The sequence below is a fragment of the Aricia agestis genome, chromosome 6 (genome assembly GCF_905147365.1).
Source record: "Aricia agestis chromosome 6, ilAriAges1.1, whole genome shotgun sequence".
NCBI classification, from domain to species: Eukaryota; Metazoa; Arthropoda; class Insecta; order Lepidoptera; family Lycaenidae; genus Aricia; species Aricia agestis.
This window is the reverse complement of record NC_056411.1, coordinates 16742475-16765138: the sequence shown is the minus strand read 5'-3', so window position 1 is coordinate 16765138 and position 22664 is coordinate 16742475. Positions and strand designations below refer to the sequence as shown.

At 36.6% G+C, this 22664-nt stretch overlaps 1 protein-coding gene across 6 annotated transcripts in view; it reads left to right on the top strand.

The window, feature by feature from the left end:
* The window catches only part of LOC121727870 (T-box transcription factor TBX3), a 106843-nt gene that overhangs the window by 68028 nt on the left and 16151 nt on the right, over positions 1–22664 (top strand). For 3 of the 6 annotated variants that reach the window (XM_042115912.1, XM_042115910.1, XM_042115909.1), the window contains exon 4: positions 10720–10815. The exons of the other annotated variants lie outside the window; for them this stretch is intronic. In XM_042115912.1, the coding sequence (XP_041971846.1) occupies positions 10720–10815 (96 nt within the window). The remainder of the gene's footprint in view (positions 1–10719; positions 10816–22664) is intronic. 6 annotated transcript variants of the gene reach the window in all.

The following is a 22664-nucleotide window of genomic DNA, read 5'->3' as shown; positions in this document are numbered from 1 at the left end:
GCCAGCTTTTAAGTACAGTAGTTGATGCGTCAATGCGTTATTAAGACTCTATTTTGGTGCGACAAACAAATTGTTAAAATATATGAATTGCAAACGACTATTGTATATCTGTGCCGAATTTTATCAAAATCGGTTTTATTAAATAACATTTAGGGCCTGTTTCACGACTTCCTGATAAGTACCGGATAGGCAGCACTTAACTTGACAGATAAAGTATGAAGAATCTGTCAAAAAAGTTGTGGATAGCCTATCCGGCACTTTACCAGGAAGTGGTGAAGCAGGCCCTAAGAAGTGAAAATGTAGAGCTTTTTTTTTTTTTTAATATCTATGGACGCTTCACACCACGTCAGTCTGGCCCCGTGCTAAGTACCTAAAGGACTTGTGTTACAGGTACCAGACAACGGAAATATATTTAATACTTTTATACTATACATATATTTAAGATTTTTATTATATCATACACATATTTAATACACATCCAGACCCGGGAACTTCGAAAACTCTTTGTTCCGTCGGCGGGATTCGAACCCGCGACCTCCGGCTTGAGCTACCGACGCGCTCACCACTGAGCCACAGAGGTCGTCAGCTTAAAGATTAAAAAGAACAGAGCTTAAAGATTATTTATTCGACGCAGCGCATCAAAGATCTGCTGCCTTTTGGCTTCATCTTGTAACTTTTCTTTCGTGCCAGACACAGATAAGATGTTTTCCCTGCGAAAATATTTTTATTTAGCACAGATAAAAAATAATTTTATGTTAAAACCTTCAAAGTTTACGTTGCCCGCATGACGTGCGCCCGCATGGCGAACTTTTGCCCCCAACTATTCAGTACTTTTTGCGACGTTCTAGCGGGGATAAGTACACCGCGCCGGGCATTGATGAGTCTATCTGTCAATACTCCATCATCATCATTGTCATGATTATCATCTTCCAGTCTTCTAGCAAACAGCAGTGTTTCCCAAGCTTTGTTACATTAAATTTTTACGACGTAGCTTCTTTTCATGCGTTTTATTTTGTGAATTTTCATTTCAAGAAATAAAGTACGGTAAATAGTGGCAGGGATGTGATACTTATAGCATTTTCAGATAATCGAAATACATTGACAATATAGTAGTTTATTGAAACAAAGCCTCCAACACAATCCAGACCAATAATAATATAATAATAATACCGCTTAAACGATTTTACTGAAATTTGATATCCTGGGAAATCCTGAATTCTGAATCGAATCCTGGGAAAGGACATAAGACCCTTTTTATCCCGGAAAAATGTATGGTTCCGCGCGGTAAACGAATTTTGGATCAACGGAGTTCGGGCGTCATATAAAATGATATCGGATTCGGGCTACATTCTTATGACCGTACAGCAGGCCAAATCTAATATATAAAAATAAGTCGGGTTTTCCTTCCTGACGCTTTTACTCCAGAACGCACGAACCGATTTCCACGGTTTTTGCATTCGTCGGAAAGGTCTTGGGCTCCGTGAGGTCTATAGAAAAAAATCAGAAAAAACTTCAAGAGAAAAGCAGGAAAACAGGGAAAATCATTTAATGGAACAACAACGTTTGCCGGGACAGCTAGTAATTTATGAAAAAAGCGGCCCGCCGCGCTGCGACCCCATACAAGGTGCGAGAGCCATGTTCACATTAATAAACGCCATGGGTTCATTTTATTTAATTACATTGTAAAAGTGAAAGCTTTTTATCACTCCTACAAATGACGGCCATAAGCGGAAATCTGAGGGTCGTGGGTTCGAAACCAGTAAACTTGTATCACAGATAACAATTAAGTGTTATCTGATAATATAAAATGTTAATTTCAAAAATGTATCCTTATTTCCCTTAATTATCACACGTAAACGGCTGGAACGATTTTTATGATTATTTTAGATATTACTAGCTGTCCCGGCAAACGTTGTTTTGCCATATAAAGTATTTCGCCCATGTTATTTTATTGAAGTGACTAAATAATCTGTCACCATGGCAACGTCCTTCGCTGTCCCGTCGCACAATGGTCGCCGTCAGTCTCGAGTTGTAATAATTTACTATTATTTATTCAACAAATGCACCTATCAATATAAAAAGTAGCCAGTAGCCGATTCCTAAACCTAGTGAATATGCATATTGTTAAAGAATAGTAAAAGTCTTGAGCGATATTTATTCGAGCAGAGTTTTACCTTACATGTCTCAAAGTTAATTACAGAATGAATCAATCAATGCAATATGGCTGGCTTTTATACCATTTTACACAAAAGAAACGAACTTCCGTTGACAATTCAAATATAGCAAAATCATAAAGAAATACATTAAAATTAAGAATGGCTAAGAATAAGTTAAGTACATAATTCTAAATATTAATTAATGTACTTCTCATATTTTAGATAATATGAGAAGAGGAAGTTATAACGGAAGTAAATAATCCTCCCGCCCATTTATAACTAACTAATTGTCAAAATCAAGTACCTTACTTATATTTAAAATATAATAATCACTTATTAAAATTATATATAGTGACTAACATAATATACTGATTTAAATAAATAAATATAATATCATGTAGCTTGTCCATTGACATCCGCTAACAATATAAAATTTGGTAAAGCCGTTTCGGAGGAGTACGGTAACTAACATTGTGACACGAGAATTTAATATAAGTATAAAAAGATAGCGTAGACTACTTCTACTATGGCGTAGACAACATGAAAGCTACTTTTTTCGCAGAAAATGGACGGCTCCTGCGGGGGACGAAAAGACATGAGATACAATAAATAGAATAAATTAATAAATAAACAGATCACCAGTGAAGTCATCAACATCGGCTAAGCTTAAGAATGCTTTGACGCTCAAACAACGTCCAAATAGAAATTTGCTCTTTCAGAGCTGCTACTTTTACAGTGAACTCTATATAGGGACACATACAAACATATACGTAGGAGAGCCATGCTTCGGCACGAATGGGCCGGCTCAACCGGAGAAATACCACGTTCTCACAGAAAACCGGCGTGAAACAGCGCTTGCGCTGTGTTTCGCCGAGTGAGTGAGTTTACCGGAGGCACAATTCCCTTCCCTATCCTCCCCTTTTCCCTTCCCTTCCCATCCCTACCCTCACCTATTACCCTATGCCCTCTTAAAAGGCCGGCAACGCACCTGCAGCTCTTCTGATGCTGCGAGTGTCCATGGGCGACGGAAGACGGAAGTTGCTTTCCATCAGGTAACCCGTTTGCTCGTTTGCCCCCTTATTTCATAAAAAAAAAGTTAGTTTTATTACACCTTGAATATTTTAAAGAAGGGTAACAAAACTAAGTGAAAAAACTTTAGGGTGTGTATGCATATTGTCCCTTGTAGAGAGTTCACTGTGAAAGTAGCAGAGCTAAAAGAGTTATTTGTGATTTGTATGGGCCAGCAGTCCAGCGTCATGGATTTGCCCCTCGAAGGTAAAAAACGTCGCTCATACAGCGCTGCTACTTTCACAGTGAATTCTATACAGGGGGCTCATACAGACCCTAAAGTATTATCACTTTATTTTGTTACACCCTGTACTATACAGTACGTTGCGTGGGCCTTTTTCTCGCATATATACATAAATATAACATAATCGATTAATCCCATCGATACCACAGATACCTCCGCCCCAGCCAACCCCACGCATCTGGAGTGACACTCGCCGCCGCAAATTGGATAGAATAACAAAATAGACGAGTGCTCTCGTCATTTGGATTTGCTAATAAAACAATTTGCCACTCATCATCTAACCCCGTCATTAAAAACAACTGCCGAAAAAGTATTCCTTTTTTAAAAACCTCATTTTTAGTGGAGTAGCAGGGAGTAGCAAATCTATCCTCGTAATTAAAAAAAAAAGCCGAAAAGTTTTCCTTTTTTAAAAAAGCATTACTTTTTCAGTAGAGTAGCAAATCCCCTGTAATGATGACAGCAAGTGTTCTATTTTTGAAATATTTCCGGATTTTGTTAAGGAGTTGCGTTAATAAGAAGTAAGAACCCCGTAATACAAAAGCATTCAGCCGAAAAGTATTTTTTAAAAGCCTCACTTTTCAGTAGACTAGCAAATCTAACACTGTAATGATAACAGAGTTATATTTTTAAAGCTTTTTCGGGGGTTATTTTTGGAGTGGCGTGAATGGACTGATCGTAGATTTTTATTTTTACAGCCATATAGGTGAAAAATAAATTTAGGTACAGAAAGAGAGTACTCTTATAACAATAAATAAGTTCATTTCTAACCAAAAAAAAACTTAGACCAAAAAATATACGGTGTTCATATAAAATAATTTTTCATGTAAGTATTTACTTTCTTGTCCAAAAAGATTACCATTTTAACCCTCACGTAAAATAACACTCACAAATCCGTGTCTCAAATAACACTGCAGTGTGCTCCAGATATTTTTGCCCCGCTTTTACAACAATAACCCTTGTTCCATGTGTATAAAGGTCACGTCAGAGGCAAAATAACCCCGAATGTTGTGTACAGGGGTGACAATGAGTTCTGCCATTGGTCGCTGTCACGCCCTGCCTGGTGACGCTGACCAACGGTCACGGACGAATTTGGTACTGGCCTATGATACGCTATGAAAGTAAATCTCAGAGCAATGGAATCATACCTAATAATAATAATAATAATATCTACGGACACTTCACACCACGTCTGTCTGGCCCCGTGCTAAGTACCTTAAGGACTTGTGTTACAGGTACCAGACAACGGAAATATATTTAATACTTTTATACTATACATATATTTAAGATTTTTATTATATCATACACATATTTAATACACATCCATGACCCAGGAACATCGAAAAACTTGTTGTTCCGTCGGCGGGATTCGAACCCGCGACCCCCGGCTTGAGTTGCAATACACTCTACCAATTGAGCCACGGAGGTCGTCACATAGGTAGAGTGAGGACTGAGGAACTATTTATATTTTGGTCAGGCTGTCTTTTAGCCAATTTGGCACTGGCCTATGATATGTTCTGGGAGAGAATCTAATTGGTACTATCAGAGCAATGTAATCATGAGGACCTGTATTTTGGTCAGGTTGTCAACTAGCCAATTTGGTATACTGGCCTATGATACGCTATGAAAATAAATCTAATAGTTACTTTCAGAGAAATAGATTCATAGATAGAGTTAGGACCTAATTTTGGTTAGATTATGTCAATTAAATGCTTTATATGAAAAACCCGGCCTATGACGTTTATTTAACTATAGGTATTATCAGAGTAATGGTAGAGTGCAGACCTATATTTTGGTCAGGCTATGTCAAATAAATAAATGAAAAACCCGAAATAATTCTTAGGTTCTCCACCTGCCTGTGCATCTACCTGATAAGGCTATCTCGATAAAAGTGCTCAACAATAGTTACTGTTCATATTACTTACTACTTGTACATATTTTTTTGACATTTCAATTGAACAGAGGTTACAACCTACAAATCTGTGGCATATCAGCATTGCTCAAAAATTCAATCATACATGATTAAAGTATTTTTAAATTATAAAAACAAATATGTAGTAATCGGCGTATGTACCATACCATCCACAGATTTTCTTATTTTCCTGTTCTGAGATCAATCTAATAATTTTTATTAAGTTTAGTAAAAAGAACAATACATTTTTTGACAAAGTAAAAAAATGTTTTGAATTAACCCTCAATGAAACTGGAATAAAATATACCTGTCCGCGCTGGTATGGTACTTTCGACCCATTAACAGCTAAACGGGATTAAATTTATTGTTTTCCTTTAAAATAATTATGTAATGTTCGTAGTGAAAATCATTAAAACTGTGTACCCTCTTGCATGTTTTACATGTATATATATATATATATATATATATATATATATATATATATATATAAAAGCTGTAATTACTTGTAATCGCTAAATGGTACGATGTACTGTATAAAATAAAATACTCCGGCTAGTATTAAAATAAATACGTTTAATCATTGAACACGGATAAAGCCGCCATATTGTCATGTAAATTAATTCGCATAAATGATGAATTTGTAACATTTCACCGAAATAATGAGGTAAACATCTTAATTTACATTTTTATTCCAAAATTCATAACGAAAATAAATTACAGTTTTACTACATTATAAAACGTGTGAGGTTTGTGTATTGGGTTCAACGTGTAAATAAACCTGTAGGCCGTAATGGAGTTTAATTAAAATAATTAGTGTCGAGGCTTGGAGACACGGACGAGACATACGTGGACTGAAACATTGTGCTGTTTATCGGTTGACACTTGACGATAACTACACACCATAGATAAAAGTTAATTTGAAATAATTTTAAAAGTATTTAAAAAAAGATCTACCTTGTCCTCATCACGTTTTTAAGCCTTTCTTCGAACTGTCAGTGTCCTTTTGATCCCATTAAAAAATGATTAAAAATTTAAATATAAACCTAGACACACGACAAAAGTTTTCGAGCTATGCGCGCGATGTAGACGCACTAAAAAATCGCTAGTAGTTAGAAAGCTCGGCGCATTCCAATCGCGCGACCGCCGGTTTCGGCCGCACCATAATTGCCCCTGGCGCCCGTCTGCTCATCACTTTTGTACCTTTTGTGACTCGGCCGATGGTCCCTTTTGTTCGCTGTTGGTTTTGGGAATTAGCATGTCTTATTAGCATAACTGTCCGATAGCACGTGATTGCTGTTTTAACGGCTCGCCCATCTCGCGGGTCGTTAGGACCCCATAGGTTATATTGGAGTTTGATTAATTCATCGTAAAATGCGGGTGGTTGGAAATATTTACGTTTGTGTGTATATTAGTAAGTATTGTAGATTTTAGACAATCATCAAAACTGGAAATATATTTCGCTCCAGAAGGCCGCGACGCAGCCGATGATATAAATCAATGGAATAGTCAGCGACGCGAATACGAGCGAGTCGCGACCGAAGGGCCGCGCCGATAATATATGCGTCTGCGAGCTCGGTCACCGAAATGGTAATATTGTTAACAGGGAGTAAAATAACTACAGGAAACCAAAAGGAGAATTATGCATCATCTCGGGAATTTCTCAATAAGATGTGGTGTGCGCGTGGGGCCGACGCGGGCGCCGCCCCGCGGCGAATCGGTGGCGCCTCTATCGATTATTAGGATATCTCGCTCCTATGTAGCGCCGCGTCCCGCTCCCACGCGCACGGGTGGCGCCCGCCGAGTCATTACCGGCCACCTCGACACGCCGCGACCTCTTCGGGGTTCTCGTTTAAACGCAGCGCTGGCAGGCTATATCATTAATCTATTACCGGGACCGGCTCGCGTATGTGTGGTAATTTCTTATTTTTTTCTCGTCAACGCGACGATTCGAATTCGTAGGCATTCGGTGAAAGGTAACGACGGCGGGACGATTCGGTTTTATGGGGCTTAATTAGCGTTGATCTTGCGCTCCGGCGGCGGCTCCGCTCCATATACGTCGGGTTTATTGGGCGATCTGCTCGTAGATATACGGCTAGATGTCGCCGCGCGGTTTTCGCGAGGGGTATTATTGATGGCTGCGACGTACACGGGCCGGCCGGACCGCCCCCGGCCCTGGGGGCCACGGCGGGGGCCGGGGGCCGGCTGCGCGGGCGCCGTGTGGGCCCATTCATATTTCGTCCAACTGCCCGATAATTACACCTCACGACGGACTCTCGATCTCGTGATTAAGTCTTGCCATAATATTATTTCATCTTGATAATAACCAGTTTGTTTGTATAAGGATTTTAGATTAGCTCGGTATAAATACTGAATGGGAAAGTCTACAACCAGGAGAAGTGTACAGGAATAATCAATATTTTATCAGCATTATGGGACAAAACAGAGCTTATAATGTTAGAAAATAATTAAAAAAAAATAAAAATCTTGCAACGTGGCCTCAAAAGCCCCCAAGCGCCTTTTGAGGGTTAAGTCATTTCGTAACAATACAGTCCTTAATAATATATTTCGCTTTCTTAGGACTTAAAAGTAATCATACATGGGTGAAATTAATATTAGTTCAAAATTTTGTTTAACCTCATAATAATATAAATTATATACTTAATGCAATATAAACTCGAAATATTATGATTCTTTTAAATACTGCTATAAACCAATACAAACACATTATCAATTTCAAATTATGTCATAAAACACAAACCTTTTTTAAATCAGAACAAACAAACTTTATAACTCAGAAAAAGGCTCAGAAGAAAGAAAAAAAAAAGAAAAAAAAGCAGTAAATAAATCATCGTGTGGCTGTGAGTTTGAGAGCTCAGTATTAAAGTAATTTAGCGGGCGTCGTTACCCTGTTAGCAGTGTTTGTTTTGCAGGCGAGAACTGCCCAACCTATTATTACACTCTCGTTATGTTTTTTAACAGACGTGGTCAACCGTCGGCGCGGAATATTGAAAGTGGTCAGTCTTTTGTTTATTCCGTGCGATATTTGTTCGCGTCTTTTAGTATCATTGTGGTATCATGTTGTTGAGTTGTCTTTAAATTACAAGTTACTTTGTAAATTGTAGTAGAAGGTGACTGGTATGCACTGTATAGTTTTTAAACCACTCAAGACTGTACACTGTTTTTTTTTTTTACTTTAATACGATATTTATAATGTATACCTTGTACAAACTGTAAAAACTTAAATAATATAGTTGTAACTGTACAGCATTGGATATGAATTATTATGTCAGTGGCTTTAGAAACATTGCAACTTTGTTGTCGACATATTGTATGAAACCGCAGCAGCAAAAAATTGAATCGATTCTACTATTAATAGAGCTAGCATATCAAATGATTAACTTAATATATTATCATGCCTTATAGAATACTAGACGTTCCGCGCGGCTTCACCCGCGTAAATAAGATAAGTATTTCACAGAAAAATTAGTCCACAAAAAAATTCTTATGATCCTTCACGTGGTCTACTTCTTATCTGGTCCAAATAACAGAAAAAATGTTCTAGTAGTTCGTGAGATAAGCCCTTTTAAATAATTTTCCCCGGTTTTTTCCACATTTTCCTCTATTTCTTCGCTCCTATTAGTCCTAGCATGATAAAATATAGCCTTTAAGCCTTTCTCAATAAATGGACTATCTAACAGTGGTTCCTGAGATTAGCGCGTTCAAACAAACAAACTAACAAACTCTTCCGCTTTAAAATAATAGTATTATATTGATAATATAAAACCTTGGTTAACTTTACTAGAAATATATTGTTACAAAAATGCACATCCGCATCTATTCACTAGTTATAATATGATATATCATTATTAATTAAGTATATAAAACAATTTTTATAATATATACTTAAAACAAAATTAGCAGATAATAATGACTAATTAATGTATTTATGAAAATTATTAATATGCTCAAATTACACTATTTTATCTAATTTTCATAAGACTCTGCACATGTCTGTTTAATAGATGCCTAAACGCAATCAAACATCAATGAACATAACTTCTATGAATAACGTGTTTAATTGAAGATAGTGTAGATTCAAGCCAGCGATGATCTATGTAAAAAATAATTATTCAAGTTATAATTATTTACGTGGGAGAGCCATGCTTCGGCACGAATGGGCCGGCTCGACCGGATAAATACCACGTTCTCACAGAAAACCGGCGTGAAACAGCGCTTGCGCTGTGTTTCGCCGAGTGAGTGAGTTTACCGGAGGCCCAATCCCCTAACCCCTACCCTATTCCCTTCCCTACCCTCAACTATTCCCTTCCCTTCCCTACCCTCCCCTATTCCCTCTTAAAAGGTCGGCAACGCACTTGCAGCTTTTCTGATGCTGCGAGTGTCCATGGGCGATGGAAGTTGCTTTCCATCAGGTGACCCGTTTGCTCGTTTGCCCCCTTATTTCATAAAAAAAAAAAAGTGTAAACTTTTGTCGAAACGATTACACTTACAAACTTTTATAACGATTAAAAACACGTCTTACATGTACTTAAGACAATTTTCTCATTAAATAATTTAACAACGTATTTCTAATTAGCTCTATGCCACTCTAAACATTATTTTTTCTTGAGGTAACTAGCCGTAACGTAACAGCGTAATTGTTACTGTATAATTATTTTCATCGCTATTATCAGCGCACCGAATTAAAATATCTCATTCATTTTAGGCGTATATTTATATTTTAAAACGATATATAAGTTACAAAAAGTTTTTGTTTTAATTATCTTCAAGAATGACCAATGGTTTAGGACTCATGTCAAATCATCACTTTACGAAATGCCGGAGGCGCAGGCGCAGGGCTCGTAAACCGTGTTATTATTGCTAATAATCTTATATACAGTCATTGTTTTATTAACTTTTTTGTTCCGAGATTATTCGATTTGAGTTATCTTTATTTTAGTGATTATTTTGAAAAATTGAGCGAAAACAGTAGTGACTTGTGCGAACTATAAGGCCTTTATTGATATTTTACAATAAAGAATGTCGTCATGAATAATATGTACTTATCATACTATTTACAACATGAATATATTATGTAATATGTGTATTATATTATTATAATAACAATGAGAAAATATGCAGAATAATATGATTTTGCTAAAGGTCTAATGTGGTATTTAATATGTGCAAAATTCCTATTTCTAATTTTTGTCGCTTATAATTTAGTTTCAATATTTTAGGTGGACGCCATTCTCATTGGCCCTTGTCTATGGCTTGTTCCTAGTCCTGGCGTTCGCTGCCATTTTTCTTGACCTTACTAAACTTCGTTTTTCTCTCCTTCGTAGGAGTTCATCTATAGCCAAAGCCAAAGGATGTTGTCCAAGTTGCTGTGGCCCAATTCATCGCCTAGTGCACCAAGAGACCCCCACTCAGACCATTTGGTTAGTAGACATTTCATTTTACATTTTTTTTAAACGACATTCATAGGCTAAGAGCCAGAATATGATAATTCCTTTAATTTTCAATAATTTATCAATGAAACTGTGATGTTGGACATTGGCTCTTATTAAACCGTACTGAATTTTAAAATTACTAGTGTAATTCACCATTGATTATGATGTGCCCGTATCTTTTGTTACTTGTATGCCAGCAAAAATTATAGGTACGAGTGCTACTGGTAACAGAAACGAATAAAATTGAAATGACGCGGGTTCAACTCCTGTCAATGTCAAACCATGTTTCTACCTTAAAAAGTATAACGAATTCACTAAACAATATTTGATGTAATCGAGCGAGGAGATAACCGAGAACAACGGACCGATTAACCGTCAAAACACACGGCCGCCCATAAAACCTTGTAAACTTTTTTCTGACCCAAAAAACTTTATGTTCGGAATCATAGAGCAGCTGCTAATGATTCTATTATTTATGGTCTTGTCTATTCCGCCGTTGTTCCTTCATAATTCATACATTTTTAATAGGTTAAACGCCGTGAGTGTTGCAAATTGATTAAGTTTTTAAAAAAATGGGGCACTGTTTGTTTTAATTTCAAATTGATAAATATTTTTCATAACTACTGCCCCAATTTGTTTTACATTAAATGCATACATTTTTATTACATTTTACGTTTTTTGTGTTAACTTCTCGTTATACAGTAGATATATACTCCTCCAGTTTTTTCCTTCTGCATGTCACTTATGGTAAACGACAGTGTTGTACCCTTTAAAATGAATAATGAATCACTTAGGATAATGTCATATGTCACATTCTTCGGCGATTAAGTTAGCTCGATGATATATCGTGTGTGCGCTAGTCGTTACGACTGTCAAACTGACTTTATATGGCTTTAGGTCCTAACTGACTCATCCTGGATACTAAATACAGAAGTTGTGGAGCATTTTTAACTGTCACTTCAATATCAAAGAACACTAATAAAATCAACATAGAAACGGCGAGATACATTTTGCCAATACCTAGGTTACTCTGCAATCGTATAATTTATAAACTTCAGACGATGCAGATTTTAAAAACTTTTGAATTACACTTCAAGCCATTAGCGAGCACCTGAAAAAAGTTATCTCCTACACTATAATGTAGAATCTTGCTTTTTTTGAATAATTATTTAAATATATATTTCTTTGTGTCTATTGACAAAACGTGACGAACACTTTTATCACGGCTTCAGTTATTTTTGTGGGATCGAAAATTTAAAAAACCAATATCGACAAGTCAATATTTTTTTAATTTATTCAAAGGAACTCGTAACAAAAAAGTGGCTAGTTATACTATACCGTACAATTTAGGAGCACTAATAAAACTATAAACACTGTCTGCCCGAGGCGCCATTCTCCAACAAGGTGTCTGATCGCTAATTATATGGACGAAACACCTTACACAAACATTCATACAAATATTTGTTATACAACATACGATACATACTCGACCTTAACAGATGCACATAGAGTCCGTTATGCCGAGACAAAGGAATTAAGACAAAACGATTTCCACTTATCGTAACAAAATTATGCAATCAATTATATACCTAATTACGTCTACGTAAAGTTTAAATTCACTCGCGTTAAATAGATGAAATTGGCGTAAAAAAACTTAATTTTGTTATGATTAGGGGTCTCTAACAAAACTAACAAGCGTCGGAAGACAATTATAGTAATAAATAATACTATCGTTAGACAGCTGATATTTCCGTTGTTTGTCTATTACGTTTTGACCTTTGATGCAATTTTTGGGGCCAAATGGGCCCAAATTAAAAATAATTTATGGACACAATATGTTACTTTTTAATTATGTTCCCAAGTTTTGGTGTGAGCACTAATAGATTCATGTATTTTAGATTCAAATAACCATGATTATATTATTTAGTTAGATGTTAAGTTTGATATTTATTCTAAATTAGATTATATTTTTATTCAATGATGATAATATTACAAATTGTTATTGAGTGGGTGCTACGAGCTTAAAATTGAGCTTAAATTCCTAAGAATTGAGGTGTCATCTACAACGGGAAATACCCCGGGTATTTATATCAGAACCATATTTTTTTAGGTGCATTTTTAGCCCATTTCAAAACTTTTTTTTATTTCTTTATACAGGTAACAATATTGCAAAAACACTCGGAGTCACAAAGACCTGTAGCTCTACCATGAGTTTAAAGCTATAGTATTTTTCGGTACTCGATACCGACTACCATAAATTTTTAGTACAGCAAATTTTACAGCGCCTCTTGCGGTCACTTGCGAAACTAAAATCGCCATACTAAATATTTACGTAGTCGGTATCGAGTATCGATAAATACTATAGCTTTAAACTCATGGTAGAGCTACTGAAGGGTTTGTCCGTACTCCGTACTCCAACTTAAATAAAAACAATATAAAATAATTGAAAAATCAGAAAACCAGTATCGTCGACCGTCAATAGATTTATTCTATTTGCTACAGGAACTTTAAAGCCACGTTTTTAAAATGGTGGCTATGTCTATACTAATATTATAAATGCGAAAGCTGTCTGTCTGTTACCTCTTCACGCCTAAACCGCTGAACTGATTTCGGTGAAATTTAGTATGGAGATACTTTAAGTCCCGGAAAGGACTTACAACACTTTTTATCTCTGAAAAATACGGTTCCCAGGCGAAAAACGAATTTTAGCGCAACGGTGTTGCGAGCGTCATCTAGAATTATAATAAGTTTATCTCGACGATAATTTATATCGCCAACTAAACGGCACAAAGCGTCATAACTTCAAAGAGTCCGTTGAAAAGGTCACAAACGGATGTACGAGTATGGTTTCCAAAGCCTAATCATATTACCGCTACAAGATGGCACGGAGGATTTGCGCAGATTAAGCCCGTAATACTCTTTTCACTTATAGATCGCGTATAAAATGGTGGCAGGCAGTTTTAAGGATTTTTTCTCAGAGTATTTTACACTAGTCATGTACTTTATAGCTAGGTATCTGCCTGGCGCATGCGTAGCCTGAAATTTTGGAGGGGTTTGGAGGGGTGGAGGGGGGCGAATTGTGATTTTGGGAGGCTTGTCACCTGTAAGCGTAACACGCCACAGTTTTTAGCGGAATGGATACCTTTTGACCATTTAGAATTCCTTTGCGTTGATTACATAATATATTATTCAAAAGCTTACATATTGACCATTACCTATTATTATTGTTGTTTTTAAGTGTTTTGCCTCGACACTGCAACCTGCTCCGCGGCTGCTAATGCAATCACTTAAAAAAAAACCTTTCCATGATCCCATGTAAATGTGCCAATAAAATTTTATGGCTAGTAAAATATACCATAAGTACGATGTCTTACGGGCTACGGCATAAGCGCATCAATGGCGGGCAATCAATTACAAGCTCTCCCCTCGCCCTACCCGACCCTACCCTACCCCATGGGAGCATGTTTGATCCGAACTCCTTATATTATATTACTACTTTTTACCCGCGCCTCCGCTAGGGAATATAGCCCTAGTTTTACATATTGAAAGCGATTTTTAATGGAAGGTGGAAATTTGAAAAAATCGCTTGGCACTTCGCATAACAAGTTTTCTTGTTTTCTTTTCGTATTGGCAATTGTAATTCTTACCACCTTCGCGGTAAATTACAGATAATAATGGATCAAATATCTCCCCAAACTGCAAACACTAGATCTATTTCAGGATGAAGATTGATCAATGACTAATTCTTGATAATTGTGGTTCCTCTTTGATGATTAAAATTTTTATGACAATGTAGAACCTTTATTTACATCACATGGTAGTTGTCAAGTCAAAGAAAATTTTTTCGCAACAGTATAAGGGTTAATTCAGACCGATCGATGCATTTCTTAATTTATATGGATTTGACAGATTCGCAAGACGTCTCCAGACTAGCTCACGAAATCTGTCAAATCCATACAAATTTTTGCCGTGCCGCGCCTCGCCTCGCCTCGTCGCGTTGCGGTCTGAATTGACCCTAATAGTTAATTGTTATGCAACGGCAATATACAAGGTGTTAGAACAAACAATAAAATACTGTAATAATTATTTTGATTGGCAATAACGCAGGTGCTATAGAGATCAAAGCGCAAAATATGGTTAATTATATTATTATTTATAACAATAATATTATAATACTTGCAATAGATACTAAATAACGTACGATTAGAGTACTTAATATAGTAAAACGTAGATTCAAAACATTTAAAACTCAAACATGAAAGATTTAAATACCATCACAAATATCCCGAACAAATTCGTTTCACGGGAGAAGATGATCCCCAGGGTACTAGCACAACGTGCATTCGATAGTATAACAACGAAAAAAAATCAAAATATGGATGTTGTCATAATAATGATGTCGTCAATATAAATTCCATAGCGTTTACGTTGCCTTGTGTCCAATCCCATACATTTCGATTTGGAACTTCGCTATCGAAATCGAGCGCAAGTTGGCTAAGTACCGATGAGTATCAACGGCCGGAGAGCAATCGAGTGATCAGATCCGAGTCAGGCCATCTAATGAATCGATTACCGATTCGATAAAACTCGTCCGACAAACATAAACGGGAATGGATAGCGAATGAAGGCATAAAACTATAAAAATCCTTTTACCGGGCCGCCTCTTCATCGCTCAAGTATAAAATCACCGGCACATTATTATAGCGGATCGCAGAACTCCGTCCCGGAACTCTTTGTACGTCGAGAGGGATCACAATAATTGGTCCACGATAGTTTGATGCTCCCCGTAAGTGCGCGCCACTACTGTCTTCTGATCCACATTTTAATGCCTTTTAATGGTCCGAACGCAAAGCGCGAATTTAAATCTATGATTCTTCATTGTTCTGTTAAGTTGTTTTAAATTTGAGAGCACCACGAGGGTCCCTTTGAGAATTAGGAAACGCTAAATATCTTTGTGGGAAGTTTTAGTGTTTTATTTTGTAACTGCGTGTCTACTCGCAATTATTGTTTAATCTTCTGAAGAGGTGTAGCGAAGGAAATGTTGTGTGGAGTGTGGGTTTTATCTTTTTACTCGTCGTCGAGATCTCTTCAGAACTTTGAACACTCTGTTTATTTTGAATCTTTTGTACTGAATCAGTTATTATCATTGACGCGGTTGATATTCTGATTGCTAGTGAATTGTACCTAAAGGAAGTGAAATGTGTGAATCTGTAAAGTTTTGTTGTAGAATAATGACTTTCTTCTACACTTTACAGATACAACTAGAAACGCCTATTTAGTTATTGTAAGATATAATTATTATGAGAACCTTATTGCAATTTAAACAATCAATGATTAGGCAAGTTTGAGAATCCTTCATGTACCTTAATATCATAATGGAATTCGAGTTCTCTTAATCGTTATTAATTTTTCATTTTTCATCATCATTCAATAAAACATTTCTGTAAAAGAGTGTTTATTAAATAATTTTTTAAATTTCCTTATTAAATTATTACATTAGAATTTTTCATGTCCTTTCAAAGCCAATGTAAACAAAGGAAATATGTTTTTGGTTTTTCTTATTGGTAGTGATAAAATCGTAACTTTCATCTTTGCAGTTATAAGTTAATTTCAAGATGTCACAAAGCAGTACTTAACCTACTTAAGTTTACTTATGAGAAGTTATTAAACTTTCGTCCGATTGTCGTAAATTCAGATACAGGATTTTATTGCAAATTGGTAATTAAATTGTGCAAGTTGGAGACGTTTTATGACATCTGCTACTGGCTGTGGTAGTGTCGTTATAATTACAGGTCCATTTGCATTACTAATTTAAGGTCACCGTGGTGGCCTGCTGATATGTCACCCAAAATTAGAAACATCACCATCTGTAAGATGGCAGTGACACTTACTTACTTAAGTTTAACTTAAGAAAGATAAGTTAGATTAAGTAAGAAAAAACTGCAAAAGGCAACGTCAGATGACAGATCTTCAAAGTTGGAAATAATCAACAAATTCGTATTATTATACAGTATACTTATAACTTACTGTCTAATCTCTGTGCAAGCTCATCGCAAATACAAGAAGACCAGTCGCTCCAGCTTCTTACACGCTCGTCATGGTATATTTACCATCATTAAACCGTTATCACGGGCATTAATCACTTAAAAGTCATCTCCCGCGTTTTTTGCCCGTGCGTCAAAATGGCGCAGCGTCATAAAATGTCCGCGCATTACGATGGAACGTGAGCAAGCGCGATGGGCAGGTTTAAGCGATTTTTTTCCGCGTAAAATATTCAGCGCCACCTGTGCAGTGTGCGTACTTTACACCATAAGACGATTTGAATTGATCAGATATAAAATTAAAAAGGAAAACTGGACGGACGGCATTGCGCAGAGGTGCTGTATGATCCTTACCAGAAGAGAGATAAAAAGTTTGAATCTGAATTAAATGCTTGCGTTGCTTGCAACGAAGAGTTATTAGATTTAGGGCCTGTTTCACCACTTTCTGATAAAGTGCCGAATAGGCTATTCACAGCTTTTTTGACAGATTCTCCATACTTCATCTGTCAAGTTAAGTGGTGGATAGCCTTATCAGGAAGTGGTGAAACAGGCCCTTAGAATTTTACAATATAGTTTGATAGTTACGTACTATCAAATATGACTATATTCTACAGTATAACTAAACGAATCTAGATTCTTTAAGAAGATACTATCAAGGGACGGTTACACATTATTTTGGAAACTTCTATCAGTCCCATTAATGACGTTTCATGAGTGTAAGTATAACTAGACTTGCATACTCCACCTTTCTCTTCTCCAACATGCCAGATTTCTTGATTTCCTTGTTGCTCTTTCTCGTTTCCATGATTCAACCGAGTAACGGAATACCTACTAAATCAATCAAAGAAGATAATATCACTGTATTATGTAAAGTAAGTGTTGTAAGTCACGCTTATGTCGTATGTGCTGTGAATTTAGATGGTCGTGGGAACACCTAATCGGAATGACAGGTCACGAGGTAGTAAAATAGATACGTGCTATAAAAACTATGATAATATTATAATCAACAGTTAAAAGAAGCTGGGAGACCAAGATTAAGTCGACTTAAACGAGGCAATCTGAATTGAAATTAACGCAAGGTTTTTTTTTTCATAAATACGAGGAACTACAAATTATCATAGTTAACTGTGACTTTAACCCAGACTAGCGCCACTGGGCTTTATAATTTTAATAAAATACGAAAGAGAAACATCAGTAATATTATACATTTTGTTTTCCTGAGATAACATAATTAAATATGGTTGGATTTGTATGCTTCAAAAATCTAAATACTAAATTTTTCGTTTTTTTTTTTTAAATCAAATGAAGCCGATTCCTAAGGTTTTGTCATATTTATACTTTGATTTAAATTGATGTAATTGTTCTTGTGGTCGCTGATAACCTTGTTGTTCTAAGCGACCTTAAATAAATGAAAAAAAATGAAGCCGTTTTTGAAAAACGACTAAAAGAAATATAATTATTTAACAGGACATTACTGTCTCAATATTTTAAAAGAGCATAGTGGTTATAAAAAAGCTTAGATGACACATTTAATAGCAATAAGCAAGCGTGAGTAATCTTACTTTCTTATGAAACACCAAGTTGATGTAGAGTTATGATAACATTCACTCCATCTTAATATTTCATACAAGCAAATCATCATATTCTAATACTACCTTATTACTTAGATTAATGTTGAATAACATGATGAGTTATGGAAAATATCTTGATCAGTTATAGATGTAACGCGTATCATTAATAAGAATATAGAGTCAATCGATTCATATGTCAAGTTAGAACGTGGCAAATGCGGTAGTTTTGTAGAGAATCATTGAAATTGTCGATGGCTTTTTAAGTATCAGTCATGCCCGTAATCTATCCAACAGCGTTTTTGTATCGTTTTGTATCCATCGATGAAATTGATTCATAGGCAGATGACGGACCTATAGTGCTACAGTTCGACAAGGCTTTATTTGAACGTGGCTGACATTGACGGGAGCGTTGCTCGTAAAGGAGAACTGTCAAACACATGTCAAAAATGACGTTTTTGTATGATAGAAGCGTTTAGTTCCTTTTCTCGCCACGTTCAAATAAAGCCTTGTCGAACTGTATGTCAGTTCAATGTTATAGTTTGTGCGTTTTAATATGATATGGGTGACAGTTTTCATATTCCTTGCTACGGGTTTTTTTTACAAGAGAACAAAAAGAAATCAAATGTAATTAATTATATTCCATCTACAAAAACAAATGTTTCCTATAATTGTAAATGAATAAAAATGAAAAGTTGCTAAATGCTAACTTATTAATATAAAATTATAAATATTAACTGCGAAATAGGAGTATATAATTATTGTTACGAAAACATTTGAAAAAATTCAGATGCATGAAACGGAATTTATGTCGATAGAGATTGACTCTGTTGAATCGAAATCAAATCGATAAAAAAGGGCGGCCATCTTAAATCGCCGGCACCACTGAAATGTCAGTACGAAATCGATAATTTCGATTGCAATTCCTTTACGAAGTGATTCGATATTTTTAAATTATCGATTAATTTTTTGTTAGGTAACTTCCCTACTAGTGTCAATTATAATCTGTCACGCATATCATCATAAAACGCACAAACTATAGTCGCGATCTATCGGCCGGATTTGACATAACGCTACCAAATTACGTAGGTCCACCATCTGCCAAAAGAAGCGCTTACATGGGCAACAATTGCGGCAATAATTGCTCGGCGACACGAATGGACCGATCTGGAGCAATTAGTGGAGCAATATGGAGCAATTTCAATAAATTGCGGGAATTATTTCGGCGTTATTGCTCCAGATATTTCATATCGCTCAATGTCGCCGATACGAATTGACGAATATCCGATGGGCTCGTGTATGACAGTATTGCCTAGTAACTAGTTGATGAAGTTGCGCCATAACGCTCAATTGTATTGCGATGTATTGCGCAATATTGCTGCTTGTTGCTGCTTGTTGCCGAAAATTGCTTGATGTAGTCGTGACGTCAAAGCTGACGAGAATTGACTGGAGTGGAGCAATTTTAGTTGCCCGTATAAGCGTACCTGAATCAACTTCTCTGACAGTACATTAACCTGTCAATAACGCTCTTAAATTGACTAACTCCTGTCAAAAATCCTTAGTAAGTAGTAACTGATCATAAAAATGTAAAAGCTTACGAATGATGGCTACTAGATCAACTTTATTAAATTTTCCGGGATAAGAGCTATCTTACCTTTACTGGGATTCATAGAGTTTACCAAATTTTATCTAGATCAGTTGAGCGATAAGCGTGAAGAGCTGACAGATACACTGACCTACACATTTTTGTAGTTTGACTTTGAAAATTTTAATTTTTTAAATCTTAGATAATAACTTTTTTCAATGGAGTAAAATTTGTAAGCGAGCAAAATAAGTAGTTCTTAGGCACTTAAAAGATTAGATCAGAATTTTTCACATCACTTCGCAAAGTATTATCCATACCACACGAATTTGCTGCATTAGATTCAAATAAGGGCGGTACAGTTACCGAGGTAATCGTGCGTCAGTGCGTTCGCTGACAGGCTAGTGTTACACGTAATATGCACCTTATGCTCATAGCAATAAGGACGAGGCGCGGCACTCGGCGGTACCTGTGTCGGCACCTTCAAAGCGCTGTGTGCGCGGGCGCAGACAATATTTGTTTTAATTTACTGCCGATCGCATTGCTAATGGATCGCCTTTCCATCGCTTCTGAGTATTGTTTATTCTGCATACGACGAGAATTAACTGTCAATCATGGTGTGGCCGTGGTAGAGTTCTAATCGCCTTTGGAAACTACTGTCAGAGAAAGATAGAGTGAGCTCTATACTCTACAGCAGAGGTTCCCAAACTTATTTTGTCTACCGTCCACTTTAAGAAAAAAAAATTTTAGCGCCCCCATTGTTTCAATTTAATATGCATCCAGATGAAATAAATCACCGCCCAAGCCTCTACACAACGCTCCATTTTTTTCTGGGTCCCACACCGCCCCCCTTCAGACCTTCAGCGCCCACAAGGGAGCGTTATCGCCCACTTTGGGAAAGGCTGTTCTGCACTATCCAAAATTGTTTTTTAAATTCTATGTTATCGATTCTTGTCTCTGTTGATGCTTAAATTTTGTTAGGTACTGTCACATTCAGTAGTCAGTACCGGGTATATTAAACGGGTGCCTTAAACTATTAACTAACTATACACGACCAGAAAAGTCGTTATAATGATAAGGCTGTAGGATACTAATCAATCGAACTAATATTTTAATCATAGCTCTATCTTCTTGCCCTCCTGATAAGGTTTGGTAATTAATTATAGCATTATACTGGTTATTTCAAGAGGCAAACAGGAAATAAAAAGTAATTCAAGATTATTTTTAAAACCTATACGTCTCTACACAAGCTGATATTATATTATGCCCAAAATATTATTCTTAACAGAAATCTGGTTAAATAACCAAATGCTCTTATTCTCTGGCGTATCCATCATCATCGGCAATCCGATACTGTTTAATTCATCACGGCATAAACGCCGCGGTCCCTGTATTTGTCTGTTTGTCCACGCTTTTTGTGGTAAAAAGGGCATTACTGAACCCTTCTGTGTGCACACGACTAAGACGGTTTGCGCGTCAACACAGGGCGCAAATATTGAGGCATCGGCGGCTCCTCTTGCCCTCCGTAATCTGGTTTGAACGTACCTCCAGAGCAAACATTTGACGATCGGATCACCTTGCACGGGAAGCTTTAACGACGCATTAAATGCCCTTTTGTCGGCTACCTCTAATTAAATTGAGAACAGCTGATGCTTGTCTGGGATTAATTTTTGGTTGGCTTGGTCTAGCTAAAACTCCAATATTATATATGATAAAAAATGTGAACCTAATCTACAGGATGTAACAAAACTAAGTAATAATACTTTAGGGTGTGTAGCATGGGCGCCGGCAGGGGGGTGCCAGGGGGTGCACTTGCACCCCTTGGGAATCTCGGGATCAACAGGAATTATTGAAATAAAAAGATTTTGTAACCCTATCACCATGCCGTACAAGGATAGTTCGTGGGTAATGTAATTTCGGCACTAAATGTTGACGTAAATAGACAGTCACTGTTGTTTGTAAAAAGTACAAAGAAAAGAAAGAAGAATTAAACTCAAATCTGCACCCCTTGAAAATTATTTCTGCCGGCGCCCATGGTGTGTAGTGTGTACGTGTTCCTTGTAGAGAGTTCACTAAGAAAGTAGCAGCGCTGAAAGACAAAATATTTTTTTCACTTTTATATGGGGAAACTTGTGACGCTGCGACGCTTGCCCATATATTGAAAAAAAATTTGGTCTTTCAGCGCTGCTACTTACACAGTGAACCCTCTACAAGGGATACATACACACTCTTCAGTCTAGCGAGTACCGATGTTACTAATTATTGATGAGCTTTTGAAACTTTTTTGCAAACACCGTCCTAATCACCAAACTATCTTGAGCTGGAATACTCCACGTAAAGGATTACCGGGGAGTTTCGATCTCGATTATCTCTGCTCTAGAAAAACAAAATTGTTTTTCGTCGGACTCGCTTACCCCGCAAGTTCTAAGATAACGAGAATCGGTATTAGGATTTATAGTCGTATAGATGTTCCCGATGCGGCCCTACCTTACATCGAATTCCGAATATTTACAATAAAAAAGTTCTATACACTCGAATCACGTTCGGCGTTCCGCGAATTAAAATCACAAAAAGCTAGAGGGAGACCGCACGACTAATATGCAACATCGCCATCCCCGCCCCTCCGAGTATAAAATTCAAAATAAG